Genomic DNA, 18,216 nt, shown 5'->3' with positions numbered 1-18,216 from the left:
TTTAGTGGGGAAAAAGCCAAAACTCAATGCTGCAGATGTTCTCACACTAAACTAGGAGTGCTGTGTTGCTATACTTTCCACTGTAATACTGCTGTTCACTTTATTAAGAAACAGTAGTTGAGATATTAAAAGCAGTGGGGTAGTTAAATAACAAAATCTGCTGAACAAAAAGCAGAGCACAGTGGCTGGAGAATACAGGGCTGATAGTCATTTTAGCAATTAATTGGATGATTAAATATTGAGTGAAAAACCCAGTGGAATGCCCTTAAATAATGAAATCTGCTGATGAGAGGCCACTGAAAGAGGTTAGAGACCAGTCTGCTGATGTTCCTTATCACATTTTTTGGGATGGTGATACATTTGGTGAAAATCCTAACTGGCTGACAGCATTAAGGGATGTGTTTTTTGTGTAAATGCTGCCTCTGAGTTCTGTCTAACTCACGGCATCGAGAACTGCTCTGTCAGCATGACCCTGTTCATTTTTGCCGTTATGCTAATCAGGTGACATTCCTTCTTGCTTGGCAGAAGGAGCTGATTGGATGGGCCGAGGTGGAGACCCTGAAGGGAGGCCGTTTGATTGGTTGGCTCATATAAAGCTGAATGATGGACTGACATTGGCCAGGTGGCCATATTATTATCAAACCACACACGCACACACAGACACACAGAATTGCACACCTATATTAACTCTGTACCAGGATATATTTTAGTCAGGTGGCCAGTGGTTGTCTGACAGACCTGAATATCAAATCAATATATCATTCGATGTAATTTCTATCCTGTCCCAGCACAGAGGGGTTTGGCAGCTATTCCATATATTTTCATCATAAAGGTGTTTAATATAATTCAGATATGAGGTCAATATATCATTTGCTGGACTTCTTTTAGTGAGAAACCTCTTCCTTGCCAATTCAAGTGCTGAAAGACTTTTATTTAATAGTATTAATCAGATGTCACAGTAATGGCTCGTTTGTGGACAAGCTTTGATGATAGACATCTATCCTTTCTATGCAATAAAACACTTGGAACCTTCTTAATATAAATACATCACAGAATTAGTTTTATCCAGGTATCACATTAAATTGTCACTTTCTGGACTTTGATAATTAGAGGAACCTACAGTATATTTCCTGAAAGTGAGATGTCTAGCAGCAATTTAATGTAATTATATCATCCAGACATCAAACTGATACATTGTGTGGAAATTCAGTGAAGGCTTGACACTGAGAGATTTGAAAGTTATTTTGTACTATACCATTATATAATTACATGCAGTAATCAAGATAATGACCTAATACCACTTGATTTTAACAATGATATGACGAGTACTACTTCTTACATAAATCTATATATTAATGACAGATAAAACCAGTGAGCTCTATTAAAACCTTTGCAACCTTGTTGTTGCAAAACATACGGATGGCATTGGTCACAAAAGAATTTCTCAACTGCTTTGGAATACACGTAGTCATTGGCATGGATAAAAGAGAAGCCATATATATATATATATATATATATATATATATATATATATTAAACTTCGTTTCACACAATCTGGTCTCCACATCTGCCATCACTGTACGTTTACGTAAGTGGGTATGTGTGATTGTCTCAGCTGATGCCACTTTACTGAAGATGACCTTGCAGAAGTTGTAACAGTGAGGAGCTGAATGCACACTCTAGATGGTGAACACAAAGACACACACAGAAAACATTGATTTCTCCTGTTCACCTAGAAAGCATAGAGCACATTACATTGTTAGACTGAGCTCCTCTTCCTTCCCTGTAGCCTCTCTATTTCGCTTTTTCCGATCTCAAGGTACATATTTGCTTTTCTCATTTTATTCTTCTCTCATTTTTTCTCCCAGTTTTTTTCCCCCTTTTCTTCAGTTTCATTATTTCAGTTTTCCATTCCTTCCACTCTGCCTTTTGGTACTCTTACATGTTGCATGGTCCTCATTCATCTTACTCCTTTTGTCACCCCTTGTATAAACAACAACTCGCTGCTATGGGAATATGTAGGACACTTACACTGTACATTGTACTCACATATACACATGCATGTACTAAGACACACAAATACAGCGTACCTCAGTACATGACTATGAAACATTTTTTTTTTTCATGGGACTCAGCTGATATATTGGTTCTCATTTTAAATGTATGAACTGAGCCACAGTTGTGTACAAATTCGGGCACACCCACATGCTTACTTGTGTGCAATGTGTGTTAAATATGTGTTAAACCATGCACGATCTGTGGGAGAAAATCACTAAAATATAAGAACATGCAGAGAGAGAGTAAGAAAATGAAAGAAAGGCAAAAGGATGGTTGAGTAGTGACTATTCATATTGTGATTAGCTAGAATTTAAGTCAGTGACAGGTGCTGTCTATAGCCTTTACTCCTAGTCTGGATGTTTCAGACCAAGCACACTCTCCCAGCAGGACAATGTGCTCTGCAGGGTGAAGAGGTTGATCTGGCAAGCTAAACCTCCCAACCAATGATGGGTCTGAGCTGCTTTGGCAGCATCAGGACAAAAAAAATAACAAAAAAAAAAGCCCCACAGGTGTTCACAGGAAACCACTCCAGGGGAGTGCAGAAGAAGGAGTCCAAGCTCCCCTCCTGTTGCTTCATAAAAAAATTACATCTGGGATTTTTTTGTATTTGTAAAGTATCTGTAAATTAAAATACAGTTTAAAAAGTTTAACATATTGCTAAGGTGGAAATTATATACTGACTTTATATTTTACCAATCACTCGAAGGGCTTTACATTACAAGCTGCATTCATCTTTTGACACATTCATAGGTGAAGGTGTCACGCCTTCAATCAACCTCCACTGCTAGGGTCACCTTCTCCTTTCCATGATGCTATTACCTGACCTGGATTCAATGAATTGAGTTGAACTGAATTGAAATAAAATGAATGAAGAGAGCAAAAGACTGAATGACAAAAAATGAGAAGGCAAAGAGACAGGCAGATGGAGGGATGATAGATAGAGGAGTGGGTATTGTCAGTCCCCTCAGGTCTCTTTGATAAAGATCAGAGCAGCCACAGCCAGAACCTCAATCACATACGCATGCATGCGTGCGTGCACACGCGCGCACACACACACACACACCAAAAAACATGAACACTAATCACATTTCTGGAAGATACACTATTAATTCACCCTCTCACTCAAACACAAACCAAACACACACACTTGTATTTGACTTCTACACTCAGATCATGTTCAAGTTAAAGAGGCTGGAGTCAAAATCAATCAATCAAGTGCTGATAAGGGATCAAAGACTGAGAGGAACAAATGGTAGAATGTTCCATAAGCCGGCGCCTCTAAACATGGATGCAAATGGTTTTAACAAAAATTTGAAGTGACTTTCCAGTGTTTAGGTTTTACTAGAACTTTATCCACAAGTTGGACAATCATCAAAAATTCATATTTCATATTTAAGGGGTTGCATCTGAGGATCTGGTTTCAGTGGTAGTGCATCCGGCAGTCTGATCAGACTCATCAGTCTGCTAACTGAATGTTATTGGCTTGGGCTTACTGCTGTGAATGGTAAATAGTTATAAATGCTAAGATATTACTGATGCGGGAGATGAAACATTTTGTAAATGTGACTCAATCAAAGATGTTTTTGATCACTGAATTATAATGTGGGAAACAATTAGATGATGTTCTAACTAAAATTTCATGCAGGGAGGAATGAGCTAAATAAGATTGAGACCAGAAAAGCAACAGGCCTAGATGATATCAGATCTAGACTGCTCAGAGGCTCTGCAGATCAGCTCTGTGTGTGGTGGTCATGCACAATTGTAATCTGAGCCTTAGTCTGGGGAAGGTCCTTATCCTGTGGAAGTCTTCCTGTGTGGTTCCAGTGCCAAATTCTGTACAGCTCAGGGAGGTTAAACACTTCGGACCTATGGTCTTAACTACTAACTTAAAACCTGAAGAACACCCTGATGAGAATAATCATCAACAACCTGCAACCCCTGGTAGCACACTACTGGAACCTCTGCACTTTGCTTACTGTCCTGTTATTGGGAAAGGTGATGCCACCATTTATCTCCTCCACCAATCACTGTCACACCTGGAGAAGGTCTGTGAGGGTCATTTGTTTTTGACTTCTCCAGTGCTTTCAGTACAGTTCAACCCACACTGCTGAGGAAGAAGCTGTAATGTGGTATGCATAATGTGGCCCATCGCAGGACAGTGCTCTCTCCGTTACCCTTCCGCTCTACATATCGGTTTTCAGATTCAACACCCCTAACTGTCACCTCCAGATGTTTTCTGATGATAGAGCCATTGTTGGATGTGCATCTCATAAGGGAATGATCTGGAAAAATGGGAAGGCCATCACTGACTTTATCGTCATGGTCTAAAGTCAACATCAACACCAGTAAGATGAAAGAGATAGAGGTTTTATCTTTTAAAGCTGTTTTCTGCTGGGAAGGTGGCACAGAGAAGAACAAGAAACGGCTTGATAGACTGGTGAAGAAGACCAGTTCTGTGATTGGCCAAGACAGGCAAGATGAGGATGTTAGCCAAGCTTATGCCCATTATGGACAACACCGCTCCCCCCTTGCATGAGACTATATATCCCTTTAAATCCGGTGATAAAAATGTATTCATCTTGAGTAAACAAATGGAGAATATTGACATCCTAATAACTAAAGGAGGAAAAAATTGATGCAACATAATATTGCGATACTAATATTGTATTGATCCAGCGACACTCAATGTCGATATTATATTATAAAAATTGCAAATATAAATTGAATTGTTTTTTAGTACTAGATAAAATGGTAAAATGGCAGAAGGAAGTTACAGACAAGAAGAAATCTGAAAAGCTCCATTCACATTTAAATTAAAAATAGAGACATTTGGGATTTTTACCAAGGATGGTAAAAAGATTGATTTGACATGTGGAATTTGCAAGGAGTGTCATATGAAAGTAAAACATTTGGGGAATGTTACAAACATAAGGGATCATCTGACGCACAAACTTCTTGCGGTAATGTTAGCCAATGACAGCAAAGTTAACCCTAACTTAGATTAACTGACAAAGCAGCCAGCACTGGACACGTCTAGTTTGACTGACTTACCTCCAAGTACCTCCAAATGTAACGACGATTCCCATACAGTACAACACTGTTGAAAATGAGTGCTTTCGTTATAGGTTGAGACACTCCAACTGCAGAAAAGGGTTGCACGCTTTGATTATCTGAAAGCTCATTATCTCATAGAGGTCATTTAATACATTAAAAGTATAGAAATTCTTGAATGTTGCATTTTGGATGTAATTTACATTCAAATAAGTGAGTATAAACTGTATAATTTAAACAGTTAAGTCAGCCACATTTATGACAGACTTTTAATCACAGGAGTCAGTCTAGAATAGAACAAAAAGATCCAAATAGTTTAGAAAATGTGTTCATCCAATTCATTTTATTTCCCACTTATATTAAGTGTTTGTATTTGTGTCTGCACTTATTAGTTTGAGGCTTTGATCTGACTGAAATACTCACTCAAAGGTAATTAAAAATGTGAAAAAGTCTGTTCACAATAAGTGTAATCTTTTTTCCTAAATCGATGTCACACTGAACAGTCAGAAGCTATCAAAAAGCACACAGTACAAATGAATCCAATTAGCAGCTCTGAAATCAAAGTCACACATTTCATATAGTAAAAAGCCAGAGTAGTCAATATGAAAAAGCTGCATTCATTTTTAGTTTGTCACAAAAATCTGTTTCTTTTTCAAACCCTTGCAATGTACACCAAGCATTTGCTAAACAATACATACTAAATGAGGAAGCTTTAGTAAGCTCTTCTTCTAAAAAAAAATGTGAATCCTGGGTCATACGTCATGATGACGGAACAGTAGGTCCAGAAAATTAGTGCATGACCAGAGGGTCAGTCAGTTGGCAGCAGACCTATGGTAGCAATGTGGAACTGATGGATAAATGCCCAGATGGGCTCATTGATGCTACTGACATCTGGCCAGTTAGAGCTCCCAAAGTACCTAACCACCTGGCACCAACTGTCCAGGTGGGGGGCTCTCTTCTTTTCTCGAATAAAAAATAATTGTCATCTTACAAAATAATTTAGCCTGATATAGCTGTTTAACTGATATTACTCTGATACTGGACTTCTTGGATAACTTTCTGAGTCTGCCTGAAATAAAATCATTTTATGATCTGATGTTTCTGAACTATTTAATGTTTTGTGGTATGTAAATATTTTAGTTTTTAAAAAATACAAATAAAAACCAGCATTGGAAAATTGTGGTGCTATAGTTAACAACGCCAGTCAAAGGTTATAGAAACTTTTGTCATTCAGGCATTTTTGGTTGGTTTTATCCCTTGAAGAGATGTAACTTGTCTTAATCCAAAAATGCTACAAAAAGCAATGTAAAATTAATTTTATACGGCTTAAAGTCCAACTCAGAGACTCGATTAATGAAGGCTGTTTCTATTATAATGACTCTCTTCACCAGACTGCCACCATAGGTGCACATTCAACGTGCACGTTAAATTACCAAGCAGAGCCTTTCCTGTTAGTAAATTACCAACTGAATATCATCCCTTTAGTTCGTGACCGTATCTATTCTCTCTGAGGTAAAGGTAAAAGGTGAAGGTATAAGAAATACGTTACATCTTAGTAAGTTAAAACACAAGCAGTGTAGACACGATAAAGCAAAAGCTTTGAGGAGAAAACAGCAGTAGTAAAGAGAGGTCAGCGAAGACGGGAGTGAAATGAAATCTCTGCTGACTTATTAGCTGCATAGTAGCATGTTCTAGGACAAAAAACATGCTCTCTATCCCATGTTCTCAAAACAATGATTACATCAGGGAACTGTGTTTAGAGTTAGGTGAGTTTTCCTCAGATTTTCTTTTGGAGTTTTCAGTCAAAATAATAATAATTTTTTTTTTTTTGGCATATGACAAAGGTTTATTAGTGGTGAAATATGATATGATATCATTTCATAGAAAGGCCCACAAATCAAAGGATTAAAAAGATTTATCAGAAAGATTTACAAAAATCACAAGGGGGATATATATATCTAGCTAAAGCCCCCCCCATAATCCTGATAAGAACAAGCAGAAAAGTATGGCTGGATTGTATTCTATGTTTTAATAAAACTCATTGCTTAGGGTTGATATTTATTCTTCATTTTATGTTATTGTATTATATTTTTTACCCTTTGTGTTTCAATTGTTCCTACTAATTTCTCCCTACCTTAATATGAAAGGTAATATGAAAAGCAAAAAACAAATCTAAATATATTAACCTCACAAGACACCAGCACTTGTTTAAAATACAGTTTTAATCTTTTTGTAACTATTCAGGATTTATATGTTTTATGTGTTTTTGTAAGTATAAAAACTGTTATTCTTGACCAAAAAGTTTTTTAAAAGTACCAAAAGATTTATGGAAGTGTATGAGCACTAGTTTAGCAAGAGTTTATTTTATGCAATAACACAATAAAGTCCCCATTGTGTAAAAAAACAAACAAACAAACAAAAAACCTATAAAATACTTTAGTGAGCAAAATAAGGTTTAAGGTGCAGAAAAGCCTAGATTTAATGCCCCCATATGAGACCACACGGTCTTGAGAGGTCAAAAGAGGAATTAAAATGGGTGACAGAGGATGAAAACGCATAAGGTGGCTCAGTAGACGATGGAGAAATAAGAATATGAGGGAATAAAATGATTTCAACACTGATCATGCTGGGAAAGAACAGGGTGTAAGTCTGCGTATGTGCGTGTCTAAGTGCTCTGATAATCTGTGATTCCATCTCATCAGCACAATATCAAACTGCCTCCGACATCATGCTAAATAATACATCACTGTCTTTCTCTCTGTCTTGCACGCGCACATATACACACTGTATGGTATGTGCTAAAGCATGAATTAGTTATGACCTGACAGCCTTCAGAGGAAGAGGAAGAAATGTTCAAGGAGTCCAACAATCACATCAAAGTGTACCCCACCAAGCAGGCAGGCTGCCAAGGCTAAAGCAGCCCTACTGTACCTTTGCCATGCCGAACGCAAAATTCGTCCTATACAGCAATTTGCTTTATAAAGTGGGCATAATGCATGCTGCTTTATTACAATTTATGTCATAGATACACAGTTACACAGTATATTAACTGATCTATCAATTCAATATTATCCATTCACACGTATCCACAATACACTGAAGCAACAGGCAGGGCAGTTAAGTTCAGACATTCTTGTCATCATATGCATTCTCCAATTTCTCTTGCACACCTGATTGAAGAGTTCCAAGGCATTTTGAATCCCTGAAGGAAACAATCAATATTTCAACCAACTAAAAACAGTCTTGTTGGATCACATCAGCTGTGAAACCATTGAGTTCTGGGACCATCTTCAAACTCGTCTTCGTGTTGATCTGAACTGTGCACCTGTAACGTTTTGAAAATGCATCTGTCATGCTATAGTGTTGACAAAAATGCATTCACAAACAGCCTATTTTTAAACACCTGCCAAATTATTCAAATCTGCCTCTGTGAAGTGCCTGCTTCAGGATGATACTGCCATGATGAACTCACTTTCATGGCTTGTAATAAGATAATGAGCAGGTATTTTTTGCTCATTGTTTTTCTGTAAGCATAAAGTCAGTACCTGCAAAAATCAAAACTCTGTGATAGCTCCAGAAACAGATTAGGCGGAAGGATTACATGGACTGTGAATGACTTGCCAAAAACTGTCCAAACTTGGGTGGATAATTCCTTCAGAGAAAATCTTCTACTTGCTGTATAAATATACAGCCTACGTGTCTGCTGTGGACAGTCTAAAAAGTTCAAATTCAATGGAAGAGCGACCAGAAGTAAGTTTAATATTGCAATGTGGTCTGTGTGGTCTGCTGTTAAAACCCCCCTTATTCACACAGAGCAAGTCAAACATCTGAATGTATCAACAGCAGGGGCTCTTCAGCTAAGTCCCATGGATGCTCTCACTGAGAGCAAACTCCTTCTGTATCACAGCTACACACACATGCCCGCATAAACATCAACACAGAAACACACTATCACGCAGGATGAACGCGGGCCAAGTAGCAAGTAAAAATTTGTGCCAGTGAATAAATCTGGGACAACTGCTTCGACACACAAGTGGCACCGGCACACACATAAACACGCACACAGCATGTGTGGAGATTTAGATCCAGACACTTTGCAATCAGTGATATTGTCATCTTGCAGCACACCAGACACACATATAAATAAGATATACGCCAATCAGCTTTTGTACCTACACAGAGAATATCACGGAAGGCCCACAAAAGAATGGACAAAGACGAGCATAGGCAGTTGAGGAGTGTATACTTCTGAACAGCAAACAGCTGTGACAAACATATTCATGCATTTAGCCATCTATATTTGTGAGAACCAGTTTAGACCTTGGAAGAGGATATTTTTTGGAAAGTGGGGAGGACATCTGGATGGTTTTATGTTGGGACTGTGGAGGTAAGCATCAACGACACAGTGCTCTCAGTTCTCACTCCTTTATTCGTCTCCAACATCAACTGAACATATCGCGCCACAAAACAGAGGAACACACTTCCTCAACACTGGGTGTGAGTGGAGCCCTCTAGTGGTCCACCACACATGCCCCCCCCGAACACCCAGCAGAACTAGTCCAGGACCCGGGGCTTAAGCAAACGGCCGGAACGGCTGAACCGGGGGGGTGGGGAACTGACAGAGGGCAACCCAGCCCGGAAGCGAGGCTGGCACTGGCGGTCAGAAAAAGCTGCAGGCGACTCGGACTCCGTTGATTGCGCGTCGCTCCTGGGGGAAAAAACAGAATCCATCAGCCCGGTGGCAGGTGGGCGGCCGCGGCGAGGGGCCTGGGCCGGGACCACCTGATCCTCTTGCATAACATGTGCAGGCTTAAGTCTGTCAACAGAGACAACCTCCTGCCGACCGCCAAAGTCCAAAATGAAATGTTTGCTGCCTGGTTTAAGAACCCTGTATGGCCCGTCATATGGTGGACGCAGCGGAGTCCTATGGGCATCGTGCCTGACGAAAACGAAACGAGCAGAGTCCAACGAACTCGGAACAAAAGTGTCAGGCAGGCAGTGGTGCACAGGACCGGGAACAGGAAATGAGTCTCTCGGGGGGCGAAAAGGCAACAAAGAGGCATCAAAACATGGGGGAGGGCTCTCAGGCAAGAATTCCCCGGGGACCCGGAGGGGCTGGCCGAGGACCAGTTCAGCCGGGGAAACCCCGAGGTCTTCTTTAACCGCGCTACGCAATCCCAGCAAAACCCACGGAAGACGGTCGACCCAGTCGCCACCTGTTAAGGAAGCCCGGAGCGCGGCCTTAAGAGACCGGTGAAACCGTTCGCACATCCCGTTAGCTTGCGGGTGGTATGCTGTGGTGCGGTGGACCTTGACCCCCAGGCCGTCAGCCATAGCAGACCAAAGCTCAGAAACAAACTGGGGGCCCCTGTCTGAGGTAATGTCAGCAGGGGGACCGAAACGGGAAACCCACGTCGACAAAAATGCTCTGGCCACCGTCGCCGCTGTCGTGGACGCCAGGGGTACCGCCTCCGGCCACCTGGTCGTGCGGTCCACCACAGTCAAAAGGTGCGTGAAACCCTGTGACTGCGGCAAGGGACCAACCAGGTCCACATGAACATGATCGAAACGCCTACCGGGGATACGGAAAGGTTCGAGGGGTGCCTGCGTGTGCCGGTGGATTTTCGAGCGTTGGCATGGGATACAAACCGCCGCCCATTCTTTCACAGTCTTGCGAAGGCCCGGCCAAACGAACCTGGCGCTGACCAGCTTGACCGAGGCCCGGACGCCGGGATGAGAGAGGGCATGCACCGAGTCAAAAACACGACGACGCCACGAAAGGGGAACCACCGGGCGGGGGCGGCCGGTGGAAACGTCGCAAAGAAGGCGCGGACCGCTGTCCCACACCGGGGTGTCCTCCAGCACGAGGCCCGTTTTCGTTGACTGAAGGGCCAGGATGTCCGGGTCAGCACGTTGCTCGGCGGCCATAGCAGCGTAGTCGACGCCGACATACACCGGAGAAACCAACACACGTGACAGACAGTCAGCGACGTGATTGGACTTACCAGCTACGTGCTGAATGTCTGTGGTAAACTCCGAAATGGCCGCCAACTGGCGCTGCTGGCGTGCGCTCCATGGGTCAGAGACCTTGGACATCGCAAACGTTAAAGGTTTGTGGTCAACGTATGCAGTAAAGTTGCGACCCTCGAGGAAAAAACGAAAATGTCGTGTCGCGAGGTGCAGGGCCAGCAACTCCCTGTCAAAAACACTGTACTTGCGTTCGGCATCCCGTAGCGTACGACTGAAAAAGGCGAGCGGTTGCCAGAGACCTGAAACCCGCTGTTCCAACACCCCACCCACTGCCACGTCGGACGCGTCGGTGGTCAACGCGATCTCTGCCGACGGAAGCGGGTGTGCCAGCAGGGCGGCGTCAGCCAGCGCAGACTTGGCTGCGGAAAAAGCATGGAGGCGTTCTGGCAGCCAGTCAACCGGATCTTTGGCTGTCTTACCTTTTAAGGCAGCATAGAGTGGCTGTAACAGGTGGGCAGCTCTGGGGAGAAAGCAGTTGTAAAAATTTATCATCCCCAAGAACTCCTGCAACGCTTTAACCGACGTGGGGCGCGGAAAAGCTGAAACGGCCTGGACTCTGTCGGGCAACGGAACCACACCTTCAGCGGAAATGCGGTGCCCGAGGAAATCCAGAACAGGCAACCCAAACTGGCACTTGGAAGGGTTGATGATCAGGCCGTGCGCTGCCAAACGCTGGAAAACCTGGCGCAGATGGGACTCGTGCTGGCTCGCCGAGCAGCTGGCCACCAATATATCGTCCAGATAAACAGAAACGAACGGCAGCCCACGCAAAACTGAGTCCATAAGCCGCTGAAAGGTCTGGGCGGCACCTTTCAGGCCAAACGGCACGCGCAAAAACTCGAACAAGCCGAACGGGGTAATGACAGCGGTCTTAGGAACGTCTTCGGAGCGCACGGGAACTTGGTGATACCCCGCACCAAGTCAATTTTAGAAAAAATCGACGTTCCGGCGAGATTGGCAGAAAAATCCTGAATGTGGGGGATGGGGTAACGGTCATTCTCCGTGGCATTATTTAAACGGCGGAAATCTCCGCACGGCCGCCACTGACCGTCCGATTTGGGCACCATGTGAAGCGGAGAGGCCCATGCACTGTTCGAACGCTGTACAATGCCAAGGCGCTCCATGGCAGCAAACTCTTCCCGAGCGACGGACAGTTTCGCAGGGTCGAGGCGACGCGCGCGCGCGAACACCGGGGGCCCGACCGTGGGAATATAATGCTCAACCCCATGCTTCGTTACCGTGCCAGAGAAATCAGGGACAGACAGCGATGGAAACTCTGAAAGCAAACGCTGAAAAGCATCCCCGGAGGTCACTACATTAGCCCGAATTACGGGTTCGGCGGCCCGAGTAAAACACGGTAGGGAAGAAAACGAGAGAGCATCAATTAAACATCTGTTAGCAACATCGACAAGCAGTCCATGAGCGCACAGAAAATCAGCACCTAAAATAGGTACAGAGCTAGCGGCAACAACAAAGTTCCACTGGAAATCCCGGCCGTGAAAACAAACAGTCACCAACCTTTCCCCAAACGTTTTGATGGGAGAGCCATTAGCTGCCATGAGCTGCGGCCCACAGTTCGCTGCTAGTCCGTCGGCAGCGGTAGGGGGAAGGAGGCTCTTCTGGGAGCCGGAGTCCACGAGAAAACGTCTCCCGGAGCGCGAGTCCTCTATGAAGAGCAGCCTTTCTGTGTCGCCAGCGGTCGCGGCTGCTACGGCGCGCTGGCGGGTCCGTTTCCCTGGGCCGTGAAAGCGCAAGGCGGCAGGCAGCGACGCGCTCTGTCGCCAAAACGCTGATGGTAGAAACAGATGTTCTTTCCGCGGTGCCGGCGTGTAGCAATCCCTGCCGTCAGCAAGGGGGCGGATGCTCCAGGGGAGGCAGGTGGAGCAGTGGAAGGCGCCGCCGGCGAGTCCGTAGCCAGGGCGTGAACGTTGAAAGTGCGGCTAGCCAGGAGAATGCGATCCGCTTTTTCAGCCAGGGAGCGATAATCCTTCGCCGGCAGAAGCGGGGAGTTTGCGAGGACAGCTCTCACGGCGGCCGGTAGCTGGCGGAGGAAGAGGTGGGCGAAGAGGAATCCCCCGTCATCCGGCCCGAGCAACGATAGCATGTTCTCCATGAGCTCGAGCGCGGTACCGCCACCCAAGCCTGACAAGTTGAGGAGCTTTTTGGCTCGTTCAGCGTCGGAGAGGGCATAGCGCCGAAGAAGCAGCTCTTTAAGGGCGGCGTATTTCCCTTGGGCGGGTGGGTCCCGGACGAGCGCCATCGCGCGACGGGTGGCCAGCGGGTCGAGCGAGGCCACCACATGGTGATACTTCGTGTCGTCAGCCGAGATGCCGCGAAGGGCGAACTGAGCCTCCACGTGTACGAACCACGACGGGGGGTCATGGAGCCAAAAGTCCGGCAGTTTCAGCGCCACAGCGAACGTAGCTGCAACAGGAGGCGGAGGTCCGGCGGCCGCTGATGCCTCCATAGCGGAGTCTGCGTTATCTGCGGCCCGTTGCATGCTCGAGTCAGGGGTCACCAATGTGGAGGTAAGCATCAACGACACAGTGCTCTCAGTTCTCACTCCTTCTTTATTCGTCTCCAACATCAACTGAACATATCGCGCCACAAAACAGAGGGACACACTTCCTCAACACTGGATGTGAGTGGAGCCCTCTAGTGGTCCACCACAGGACGTACTTTCCAGCGGACTGGGAGTTAAGGCTTGAGTTTCGGTTAGTGGTTTAGGTTGGACTAAAGGTTAGATCTAGATAAAAACAGGCCATTATTTGGGTGTGTCAAGCTTATGACAAGGAGCTAGGTATTTGATGATCATAATAAGGTGTTTGAGGTGCATGTACAGATTTACACAAACATGTAGTTTAGAATGACAAGTTAAAGGTTTACAGGTAACACTGCCTGTGTGGCTACTGGACAGAGGCATGGTGAATCATGGAGTTGGTGGGGGGGTCTTTTTTTTCCCTCTAGTAAGTGACTTTAATCCATTTTGGAGCACATATGTAGGCCATTTTTTAACCTTGTTTCGAGTAATAAAACAGCTGAAATTACCTCCTGTTTTTCAGATTATTCACAGGTCCTTTTGTAAATTAAATTTACCAGCTGCGGCCCTTGTGTTTAAAAATTACTCTCCGAGTTGCTGTTTTTTTGTTTTGTTTTTTGTGGGAAAAACAAGACAAATGTCCCCTCTCTGTAGGCTCATATGCATGTTGATATGACAATATGAACCCATAGATGGTGTCAAATATGGATGTTGCTGTTGTGATGTCACCCACTAACAACTTGTCAATCTCCTAATGAGCATATCCTGGATATTCATCCTTTCTGAAACGTATAACGACAAAAACGTACTAATTAATCAGTGTTTTATTCACTATGAGTTAAATGTGTGACTGAGCCCATAAAGGCATCCAGGGAGTGTTTACTGAGGCCAAATGTGAGGGCCGCTTTCAAAGAGACTTCTATTTTTGACACTGCAGCAATTGCCCTCAGTGGCCATTAAAGAAATACTGGCTTGAGGCACTTCCGTGTTGGCTTCACTTTCAAACCTATGTCAATCCTTTATGCCAGGTGTGGACAACAAATTTTAAAATTCATTGCCCACACCTGCTTCATGCTTTTCATGCATGAACTAAATGCAGTGTCTGTCTGACTACACGAGGTCCCATCTTTAGTAACACTGAGAATACTATTAGAAAGTATCCTAAATATTCCAAGTCATTTATAAATAGCTTCATAGAACAAAAAGTAAAAGCAGGTATTTTAATCTGACCAAAGTGCTTTTTTAATAACACTCCAGGTTTCAGAGGGATTTGGGGAGACAGCATTCAGACATAGAATCAGATAGATGGAATTCATGCAACATTAACCATGTTATTATTTTTACCTGTTCCTATGAAATAGTATCCAAATTGCCATTAATCACAACCACCACTATTTCAGGAACTAATTTGTAAGACTTGCTGTTGTAAGGACAGCACAGCATTTCTTCAGAGGCTATATTCACACTAAATAGTATTAAAAAGTAGTGTGAATGACTATAACTTACACTCTATATAATGTTTTTGGCATTTTACTTTCACTGAACATTTGTAGCCACTTTGTGATAAATGGTGGAAAAGAAAGCAGAGGTATAACATACAACAAAGAAGCTCATTCAAAGGTATAGCTGCATTTTTGCCCAAGTGTTGTGCACCATCACCACCTATAACAAACACATTATGATAAAGACAACAGGTTTAATTGTAAATTATGTTAATTGTTCTTGAATTATGTTAAACACCTTCTTCTCACATTCTCTTCTCTGGTTTTTGTTTCTTGAAAACCCAACTTCAGCACTACATACAGTGCTTTCTGCATGATACTAATCCATATTAAATCCATGTTAATTCTGCAACAGAACCATTATATAAATTCTGCTTTACATGACCAATTTGATACAGCATACAGTATTTTTGCATTGTTAACTGATACATTGCAAATGATTATGTTACCGACTCGTGTCTAATTTATGTCTACCTAATCGACACCTTGCATCGATGATCTTTTAGAGGGCATTTGGGGTTACATATTGAGACTATAGTGTTGCCATGCAATCTGTTAGCATGTCAAGAAACTATTCAGTCAATAAGACTCAAGTAATAAGTGTTGCTAGTTTTCCTAGTGTAATGTGATTGCCTCAGTTTGATGCTTTATGCTTTGTTACTCACTGAATTGTTGAGGACATCAAAGTTTTTCTTATCTGAATCTCATCTCAAATCTTTAATGCTCCCAGCATATGGTGTTGATTCACAGTGAGCGCTAAATTTAACTAGCAAGCAAACTTTTACCTCTCCTTATGTATGACTATGGCACCACGGTGTTTATTTGGGCCCTAAGGGAAGGGGGCAAAAGCAGCTCCCCTCACGATGGGCCAACTTTTGACTCCACTCCTCCACAGCATGATCAGAACGCTGCATTTTTCAACTGGTAAATTCTTCCACCATATTAAAGTGGTTATGTTAAAAAAAAAAAAACTGTTTCAAGGACAGATTGACTTGTCTGTTTTTGTTTAAGTTAAAAAACATAAATGTATGAGAAAGATTTTAGTGCCCAAACATCTGGGCTCTGCTCTTCCACATCTACATTATATACTCTTTAGTAAGCTCACATTTTTGTCATTTTTGTTTATCTATGCTTTCCTCTCTCTCATAACAGCCAACTTTTTTAAAAAGGTGTGAACTTGTCACCCACTAGGGAGTCTCTTCCTGTGCTGAGTGGGAGGGAGTCAGAAAATTCGTATTGAATTCAGGGCATAGCAGTCCTTCTTGGAAACTTTCTGCATCTGGATGGCTCTCAGTGCGACTGACTTAAAATCATGTACTGAGTGAAGACACGAGGACGTAAAAACCTTACGTGTGGTATTTTAAGAGTACACTATGTCTAACAAATAAACAGGGATTGCTTGGGGTAGACAACACACAGTGGACCACATCATTTACTTCTTGATTGAAAAACAAGGGCTCACTCAAGGTCGAGTGTTTGTTGCGAGTGTCCATCTTTCCTACACGCCTCAGTACATACCCACAACGAGATGTGTCCTATGGAATTTAACCTGATATTTAGTACTCAGAGTGGGTCTCGGCTTATGCTATTAATTTACCAGATATATAAAGGTCAGCAGTGAAGCATAGCATATTTATGCTTTACATACCAGCCAGACACGCAAACAAACACAGACACTTTCTGACCTTCATAGTTGAGTTTGAAGCCATGTGCAGAAACCGCAAAGTCACTGGTCAGTCTCAACGAGAAGACATTTCCTGTGCTGGTGACCGGAGGTGGAACCTGGAAACCTGTTAACCTGTAGAAACAGAGAAGATAATATATTGACATGATCAACACATTACTGGCATTTTAAAGTATGAGAAAAACAAGCCACTTGCTTTTGTGGAATAAATAAAAGCCTTGGTGATAGTAACCTGCAGTGACAAGGAAAATATCAGGGAATACATAAATCAGCAGAAGATTAACAAAAACCCATCTTGTGCTTACAGGAGAGAGGAAAAAACATTTTTAACAGCCTTGACCGTTGCCCATTTAGCAATGAATGGCTTTTATGTAATAAAAAACTTTTCATGCACTCTGTGTTTAAGTACGTTGATAGATGTTTTTTAGGATTCAGAAAGAGGAATTCATTTTGCTGAAGTCAGTACCACAGTGACAGAGAAGACAAATGGAAAACAGTAAAGACAGTATAAAACCTCTTCTCAGTCCTCACCAACACCACTGCCTGGCATCGAGCTTCTTAGACAGAGCACAAAAACCCTCTCCATTTTCCTCTAAAAAACATCTACTTTAATGGGGGCTTTCAAATAAGTCAAAGCATCAGATCAAAGTGTGCTATGAAATCTGGTCAGCCAGCTAGTAATACTGAAATGGATGTGTGTGCAGATCAGTAAACAATAAAAAAGGAGTCAAGTAGGAAGCCAAGGCCCCCTTTAATGTGCACTCAACATGTTTGAGTCTGACCTCGAAAAATACGCTTACACACTACCGCTCGTAGGTGGGCCTTTAGCTCTCAGAATTCCTTGAAATAAACAGGGAGGAAGCGAAGAGGAGGAATGGAAGGCCAGCGCTTTTTCAGGTAGGGAAAAGAGCCAAACCGCTTTGCTGCCACTGCGACACATTTTTCTCGTGTCCTGCAGCTACCATTCTTCCTTCCATTTCCTCCCTTCCTCTTTCCTTCGCCTCCTCCTTCTCTTCCCCTTGCCTACATCTACTCATACCATCCTCTCCTCTAGCATTAAGTCACCAAACTCATATTTTTTTGCCTTTTGCCTTCACTCCCCTCCCTATGTAGTTTCTCATCTCCTCCATCCACTTCCTTCTGTGGCATTTATCCACCTAAATCTCTTTTGTTACCCTTCCTCTTCAGTTCTGCTAATCTCTTTTTCCTGGCCTTCTTTTGTATATAGATATAGACCCTCTCTTTTGTTTCACATTCTTTTTTTTTTTTAAAATATAATCTTTCCTTTGTATCTATATTTCCTTTAGCCATACTTACCACTTACTCTCTCCCCTTCCTAACAATCAGGACAC

General features: G+C 43.1%; 1 protein-coding gene across 4 annotated transcripts in view; it reads right to left on the bottom strand.

Annotated features, from left to right (window-relative positions):
* Positions 1-18,216, bottom strand: part of csmd3b (CUB and Sushi multiple domains 3b) — a 392,628-nt gene that overhangs the window by 251,469 nt on the left and 122,943 nt on the right. For all 4 annotated transcript variants that reach the window (XM_065470768.1, XM_065470769.1, XM_065470770.1 and 1 more), the window contains exon 3: positions 16,866-16,978. In XM_065470768.1, coding sequence (XP_065326840.1) covers positions 16,866-16,978 — 113 coding nt within the window. The remainder of the gene's footprint in view (positions 1-16,865; positions 16,979-18,216) is intronic.

This window comes from Pelmatolapia mariae, linkage group LG22 (assembly GCF_036321145.2).
Source record: "Pelmatolapia mariae isolate MD_Pm_ZW linkage group LG22, Pm_UMD_F_2, whole genome shotgun sequence".
NCBI classification, from domain to species: Eukaryota; Metazoa; Chordata; class Actinopteri; order Cichliformes; family Cichlidae; genus Pelmatolapia; species Pelmatolapia mariae.
This window is presented reverse-complemented; position numbering and strand designations above follow the sequence as displayed.